This window comes from Pelophylax lessonae (genome assembly GCF_965119305.1).
Source record: "Pelophylax lessonae genome assembly, chromosome: 9".
NCBI classification, from domain to species: domain Eukaryota; kingdom Metazoa; phylum Chordata; class Amphibia; order Anura; family Ranidae; genus Pelophylax; species Pelophylax lessonae.
The window spans coordinates 270,848,444-270,856,878 of record NC_138776.1 but is presented as its reverse complement, the minus strand read 5'-3'; the positions used below and the strand labels follow the sequence as shown (position 1 = coordinate 270,856,878).

Below are 8,435 nucleotides of genomic sequence, written 5' to 3'. Positions count from 1 at the left end.
GATTTCGAGGTACTGTGATCATCCCGTGCTCTGTCCATTTCCACACTGACACCAACAGCTCCTCCACCATCCTGCTGTATTTGTGGCCTTACCATGGTTCCAATGATGGAGATCCAGAGATCGACCGGAGTCTTCTTCTCCATGTCACCAGACCACCTCTTCCTCTACTATTAGGTGGCCTTTCTATGACTACTCAGGACCCCCAACCTCTTCTATAGGATTGGGAAGATTTCTATCCTATTTACTAAGAAGCTGAAGAAAATGTCCATGATGTAGATGAAGGTTACATATAATATGAGCAGCATCACTCTTCACTCTGTAACCAAGACCTAGTGTGGCAGTGCCGAGAATGATACCAATTAGTTTCAGACCAATCTCATGGTTTGGATAGATTTTCTCCCTTTCATTGTTTCCAGGGGACCATGAATTAGAGTTCCATTATCTCCCCTGTGTTCTGCAGACAGATATACATTTCCTAATGTCTCATGTTGTACAGATCCCCCATGTTCCCCGATACAACCTCATACATGGGGCTTGTTCAACCTTCCAATCAGGAGTAAAAGAACTTGGCAAGATACTCCCTCCATTTTAAGGACATGTGGTCTTGTATGGTTCAAGAGGGGGCATGCCCCCCCCCCCCACCTTTCATTCTCCAGACAGACCACATGCTCAGATGAGGATCTGGTATAGCTTTTGGGGGGCACCACACATTGGGAGAAGAATCCCCATATATCTGTAGTTAGTGGAAGAAGGACATTCCTACATCATCATGAAAGCATTGTTACTAAATTTTTCATTGCTAAAAGAACCCCTAGAAACCTTTTGGAGGAACCCTGCTTGAGAAAGGCTGAGCTATAGTTCCCAACTGTCCCTGAGTTCAAGGTACTCTCATTATCCCGTGCTCTGTTCATTTCCACACTGACACCAACAGCTCCTCTACCATCCCTCTGTATTTGTGGCCTCACCATGGTTCCAATGATGGAGATCCAGAGACTGACCGGAGTCTTCTTCTCCATGTCACCAGACCAACTCTTCCTCTACTATTAGGGGGCCTTTCTATGACTACTCAGGACTCCCAACCTCTTCTATAGGATTGTGAAGATTTCTATCCTATTTACTAAGAAGCTGAAGAAAAAATGTCCATGATGTAGATGAGGGTTACATATAATATGAGCAGCATCACCCTTTACTCTGTAACCAAGACCTAGTGTGGCAGTGCCGAGAATGATACCAATTCGTTTTGGACCAATCTCATGGTTTGGATAGATTTTCTCCCTTTCATTGTTTCCAGATGACCATGAATTCGAGTTCCAATATCTCCCCTGTGTTCTGCAGACAGATATACATTTCCTGATGTCTCATGTTGTACAGATCCCCCATGTTCCCCCGATACAAGCTCATACATGGGGCTTGTTCAACCTTCCAACCAGGAGTAAAAGAACTTGACAAGATACTCCCTCCATGTTAAGGACATGTGGTCTTATATGGTTCACCCCCCACCTTTCATTCTCCAGACATGCCACATTCTCAGATGAGGATCTGGTATAGCTTTTGGAGGGTACCACACATTTCTATTTTTCCTTTTTTGTCTGTAGGGTTCCCTCAAACACATACCAGACCTGAAGAACCCAGTGTGAATTTTTGGGTCCCTATGCAGTTTTTTTAATATTTTGTTTGCATTCACCTGACAACGGGGAATCCCCAGTTGACAGCTGAATGTTCCACGGTGAGGGATACGTCACCAGGTGTTGGGGTGCATGCAGCCCCTGGCTCCCTATCATCCAGCCTGAGCTGCCACATTTAGCTGGAATAGTAATGCTTGAACTGGAGGTTTCACTTGGCCGAACACCTATTTAGTTCAGACACTCACTGACCCCCCCCCCCCCCCCCAAACAGGCCAAATTCTGTACAACCATGGGTTCAGTCTGAACCCAAAGCTCATTCCAAGTGGTCTATTTATTGGTTCCCTATTCGTGACCAATGACCAATGGGAGAAGGAATCAGTAGTCAGTGGGAGAAGGACAATTTCTACATCATCATGAATGCATTGTTACTAACTCTTTCATTGCTAAAACAACCCCTAGAAACCTTTTGGAGGAACCCTGCCTGAAAAAGGCTGAACCATAGATCTCAACTGTCCCTGATTTCAAGGTACTGTCATCATCCCATGCTCTGTCTATTTCTACACTGACACCAACAGCTCCTCCACCATCCCGCTGTATTTGTGGTCTCACCATGTTTCCAATGATGGAGATCCAGAGATTGACCGGAGTCTTCTTCTCCATGTCACCAGACCACCTCTTCCTCTACTTTTGGGGTGCTGGGCCTTTCTTTCACTTTTCAGGACCCCCAACTTCTTCTATAGGATTGTGAAGATTTCTATCCTATTTACTAGGAAGCTGAAGAAAATGTACATGATGTAGATGAGGGTTACATATAGTATGAGCAGCGTCACCCTTCACTCTGTAGCCGAGACCTAGTCTAGCAATGGCCAGAATAATACCAATTAGTCTCGGACCAATCTCACGGTTTGGATGGGCTTTCTCCTTTTCATTATTCCCAGGTGACCATGAATTAGAGTCCCAGTGTCTCCCCTGTGTTCTGTGGACAGATTCCCGATGCCATATGTCGTACAGATTCCTCATGTTCCCCGATATGAGCTCATACACGGGACTTGTTCAACCTTCCAACCAGAAGTGAATGGACTTTGCAAGATACTCCCTCCATGTTGGGGACATGTTGTCTGGTATGGTTCAGGAGGGGGCATGCCCACCCCCCACCTTTCCTTCTCCAGACAGGCTGCATGCTCAAATGATCTGGTATAGCTTTTGGGCATACCACACATTTTTATTTTTCCTTTTTTTTTTTGTGTAGGGTTGCCTCTTAAAATACATACCAGACCTGAAGCACTCAGTGGGAATTTTTGGGTTCCTATGCAGTTTTTTTTTTTACATTTTGTAAAATCTTACATTTGTGAAATTTGTAAAATTTTACATTTTGTAAAATCTGACAGTTGGGAATCCCCAGTTGACAGCTAAATGGGCCGGGATAAGGGATATGTCACCAGGTGTTGGGGTGCCTGCAGCCACTGGCTCCCTATCATCCATCCTAAGAGGAAAGCTGCCACATTTAGCTGCAACCGGAGGTTTCACTTGGCTCAATACCTATTTAGTTCAGACACTCACTGCCCCCCCCCCAAAAAAAAAAAACAAAAAAAAAAAACCAGTTTAAATTCTGTACAACTATGGGTTTTGTCCCAACCAAAAGCTCATTTCAAGCGGTCCATTTATTGGTCCCCTATTGGTGACCAATGAGAGAAGGATCCCCATGTATCAGTAGTCAGTGGGGGAAGGACATTTCTACATAATCATGAAATCGTTGTTACTGAGAGATGGAAATTGTTCATTTCTCAAGGAACCCCTAGAAACCTTTGCCGAGAAAGCCTGGACTATAGTTCCATAGTTCTCAACTGTCCCTAATTTGAAGGTACTGTCCTTTATTCCGAACAAAGTCCCTCTGTCCCTCATTTTGGTCTGATCTATATAGTCGTATATAAAATGCTCTATTTATCTTTCAGAAAGTGTTTCCCGGTGCTAAACCTTTCATCCAATTTCTAAACTTCTGCATCTGTAATCTTCATAAAAGCCAATATAAAGGAATAGTAGTGATAAATAAAGCACTTTTGGGTTAAACTAATCTTTTTCTTTTTTTTTTATAATTCTCCTTTAAGGGGGCGTAGTAGGGGGTATGTCCTATGCCTACAAAGTTTTGCTTATTAGGTATCCCTTCATTCCGGGTAAAAAAGTTGGGAGGTGTGTATATCTATCCCCCTTGGTGGTAGTGGAGATGACCCATCTATAAAGATATACAGTACATACGCACACAGCACAAGGCCGTGTTCACACTACGAGACGGTTGTCGGGGCTGCAGTTCCTCTGAGCTCCACTAGGTGGTGATCTCACTTCTACCATAGAGACAGGAAGTACCTATGGAAGACAGGAAAAGATGTCAGCTACAGACAGGAAGTGATGTCAGGTATAAATAAGAAGTTCCAGGTGAAAGGTGAGTTGGGAGAAAGTCGAGAGGAGACATTGCTGGAAGTGGCAGTAGAGGAGGTAATGAGATCTTATTTTCTATTTACACCCAGTAACCCCCCTGTCATGTCCGTCCTCTTCTTCCATAGTCACTGTGACCTCTTTTATCTCCAGCAGATGATGATACACACATATATAGTGTGAAAACCTAAATTAAGCCCTTCAGGGTCAGAACCTTTCCCTACTAACAGGGCCGGAACATTCTCTTTTGGAGATGTGTCGCTGGTCCATCAATTTCACCTTTTCAGTTTATACTAATATTATGTAATAATACGGGATGTATGTTTTAAAGGAGGGGGTTTATAATATGTAAGTTTGATTTTGTAAGCTTTATGGAGGAGGAAATAACTATTCCTGATTCCTGGGAAGGTTCAACACAAGGGATGTGTCTGGATGGTGACTGTATCATTGTGTGTGTCAGGTTCCTATAAGGTGTCAGGATGTCACTGTCTATTTCTCCATGGAGGAGTGGGAGTATTTAGAAGGACACAAGGATCTCTACAAGGACGTCATGATGGAGAATCAGCCGCCCCTCACATCACCGGGTAAGAGGAGACTTTATTGTAAAGGAGAGAGCAGTACGGAGGATCCACCTAGATCCCCCATCATCTGATAAACACATAGAAACAATGTATTCAGTCAGTGTGTGTGTTTCCTACAGATGGATCCAGTAATGGGAACCCACCAGAGAGATGTCCCCGTCCTCTGTATTCCCGGGATTCCCTACTGAAAGACCACAACTATGCAAAACATGTTCAGGTAGATGAGAAACAATAATTGGTAGTTATGATTTATACACAAGCATGTTTATTGCAATGAATGTTTTATTATATATTCAGAGTGGAAACCTTGGGGATGATAATATTGTTGTTAAAGAAGAGTATAAAGAGGAGGATGAGGAGTATGGAGTGATGGAGGAGTTCTCAGTAGGACACAAGGATATGATGGAGCCACCTAATACCAGAAACCCACCAGAGAGATGTCCCCGTCCTCTGTATTCCCGGGATTCAACACAGGAAGGTCACACCATCCCTCACCATCATCAGGTAGATGAGGAACAATCACTGATAGTATCATTAGCATTAGAGATGGGCTGAACAACAACGCCCCCCCCCCATTGCGTACGCAGCAGAACTCCTGAACAGAGGAAATGTTCTAACCCGAACGGCGATCCCCATTGAAGCCAAACAGGAAAAATATGAATCTGAAATTTGAAGGCTTATATGCAAGTAATTGGCCATAAAAGGGGGAATGGGGGGTCTGGGTACTGCCCTGGAGGACACGTATCGATAAAAAAAAAAAAAAAGAAATGATAGTTTTTTTCAGGAGCAGTGATTTTAATGATGCTTAAAGTGAAACAATAAAAATGAAAAAGTCCTTAAAATTTAGTGCCTGGGGGGTCCCCTCAATGTTCCTATAAAGTGGCGCATCTGTAGCATGCATAAAACATGATGCAGCAAAAATGACATTTCTAAAGAAAAAAAAATAAAAAGAGTCAAATCCCATTTAAAATGACGTGGGGTCCCCTCAAAACCCATACCTGACCCTTAGCCAAGCATGCAGCCCGGCAGGTCAGGAAAGGGGGGGGTGCAAGGGCCTCTTCCCGACAACCCTGGGCTGGAGTTGTCAGTGTCTGCAGGCAGGGAGCATTTTTGGAATCTGGAGGCCCCCAGATCCCACACCCCATCTGAATGGGTATGGGGTACTTTCACCAAAAAAAGTCTACAAAAAAAATAAAAACAGACACCGTGTGCCCCTCAATGTAAATCCATTGTCAACCACGCTGCCTGCCACACCGCCGAGTCGCCGACCCGAAAAAAAAAAAAGGTACACACTCGTTTAAGGCTTCCTGCAGTCTACCTGCTCTGCGGTTTGACAGTTCTTAAATAGGGAAAGGGGTAGTGCAACACAGGTGACGTAACCTGGTGGCCCCTCCACCTCCTCATGACGTCACAGACTGGTGCATGCTGGGTCAGTGACGTCACAAGGGGGCGGGGCTGCCAGGTGAAGCGTTCAACGAGAGCAGACTTTTACTTTTTCTTTTTTCGAGTTTGGCGGGCGGCGTGATTGACGATGGACTTACATCAAAGGGCACTATTTTATTATTTTTATTTTTAATAAAGGATTTGTAAAAAACTGCGTGTGTTTTTATTTTTTTGTACACTTTTTTGGTGAATGGAAAGGGGTAAGATGTACCTGACACCCATTCACATGGGGGGCGGAATCTGGAGGCCCCCTTGAATCCCCCCGCCAGCAGCCCAGGGTTTTCGGGAGAGGCCTTTGTCCCCATCAACATAGTGACAAGGTGCTCTGGGGCGGGGGGGGCCCACCCTGCCCCAAAGCACCCCTCCATGTTGGGGGCATGTGGCCTGGTATGGTTCATGGCTCGTTTGCCCCCCCCTCCCCATACGCCTTTCCTGACCTGCCAGGCTGCATACTGCATGTCTGTTTTTTCTTTTTTAATATTGGCATGGTATGAGGGCCTATTATGGACGGGGGGGGAGAGACGACTCCATGTTGTTTTTTTTCTTAAATTTTTTAGTAGCTGGGTGCCAGGAATTGTAACCACAATTTTAAACGGGGTTTAACTGTTTTCTTTAAAAACATCATTTTTGCTGCAGCATGTTCTATACCTGCTACAGGTGCGCCCCATTTTAGGCATATTAAGGGGACCCCCCCCCCGCACTTTGTTTAAAGGCATTTTTCTTTTAACCGCCACTTTTGTTTTTTTTGCAGCTGTCAGCGGGGAAACTCATTGACAGCTGACGACTTAACGGTTGTTTAGGGTGCCGCGGCTGGCTTCCCCACCCCCCTCCTTAACAACCAGCTTATACTGCGCCCTGACTGGGCAAAGTTTTCCCAATTAAGGCACAGCATTGCATGGTGGGGGTCGAAAACCCTGAAAATTGAGATGTTCGGCAAACGGCCAAACAAGCAAATGTTCGGCCCGAACTGTTCACCCATCTCTATTAAAGGGGGCTTCCAGATTCTGATAAGCACTCTGCCTGCAGACCACCACAACTACAGCCCAGGGTTGTGGGGATGAGATCCTTGTCCCCCTTACCCCAAAGCAGCCAACTCCCCTGTTGAGGGAATGTGGCCCTTGGATCGAGGGGGGGGGGTGCTCGCTCGTACCCTCCTCCTTTCCTGGACTGCCAGGCTGTGTGCTTGGATAAGAGTCTTGTATAGATTATGGGGAGGATCCCACACCGTCTTTTTTTAATTTTTTCTTTTAAGTTTGGCTTTCTTTTTTTTTTTTTTTCTTCAGCTGTCACCAGGGAAGCCCATTGACAGCTGATGACTCATCGGTTGTTAAGGATGCCCAGACTGGATTCCCGGGCCTACTCCTTAACAACCAGCTATTCACTGTGCCCTCACTTGGCAAAGCTTTGCCCCAATCAGGGCTTAGAATGCACTGCGCAGCACAAATTTGGGTTTTCGCCAAACAGGCGATGTTTGGGCCCAACTTTGACTCAGCCCGAACCGCTTGCCCAGCTCTAATTAGGATCTGTACATTATCTGCATTGTTATAATTGATATCATTTTTATTATATATTCAGAGTGGAAACCTGAGAGATTCTAAAGTTGAGATTAAAGAAGAGATAAAAGAGGAGGATGATGAGGATGAGGTGAAGGAGGAGTCAGATTTTCCAAAAGGACACAAATATCTGCACCAGGACATTATGATGGAGTCATCCAGCTACAGAAACCCACCAGAGAGATGTCCCCGTCCTCTGTATTCCCGGGATTCCACACAGGAAGGTCACACCATCCCTCAATGTTACAAGGTTGGTGGGACAGAGCTTCTAGAACATGGACTCATGAAGACAATGCGTAGTTTTGTTGTTTTTTTTTGTTTTTGTGAATATTAAAGCTTATATTTTAAAGATTATATTCTCTCTCATTCTCTTGGTTTAGAGTGGAGATCCAATCGATATAGAATTTGAGGTTAAAGCAGAAGAAGAAGAGAGGTATGTGAGGGATGATCAGCAGTCTATGGAGGAGGATGGAATAACGGGGACATTTATAGAGGAGAACACTCCTACAGAGATCAGCACAGGTGGGTCATTAACACTAAATACATTCCTCCACCCATACTGCTCACTGATTGGTCCAGAGTAGGGCGGGGACTGGGTGATATCAGCCTGTACATCCCCTGGTCACTTTCCTGAGCTGTGTTCCCCGACCTGTATTCCTGTATTTCTCTCGGATAATATTCCTTCTCTGTGCTGCAGACACAATTTATGTCTCTAGACTGGATTTATGGAGATTCTGGGGTTCAGCTGGCAGCAAAATGTTGATTTTCACCATGGACGTTGCTCAGCCTAGACACCTGGGGTA

General features: G+C 45.0%; 2 protein-coding genes across 2 annotated transcripts in view; one reads left to right on the top strand and one right to left on the bottom strand.

The window, feature by feature from the left end:
* Nucleotides 1-8,435, top strand: part of LOC309564464 (uncharacterized protein) — a gene marked incomplete at both ends in the record, with an annotated part of 826,241 nt that overhangs the window by 20,205 nt on the left and 797,601 nt on the right. The window contains 1 exon segment of the mRNA XM_082269094.1: nt 8,013-8,154. Coding sequence (XP_082125220.1) covers nt 8,013-8,154 — 142 coding nt within the window.
* Nucleotides 1-8,435, bottom strand: part of LOC309564057 (uncharacterized protein) — a gene marked incomplete at its 5' end in the record, with an annotated part of 455,352 nt that overhangs the window by 69,512 nt on the left and 377,405 nt on the right. The window lies entirely within an intron of this gene.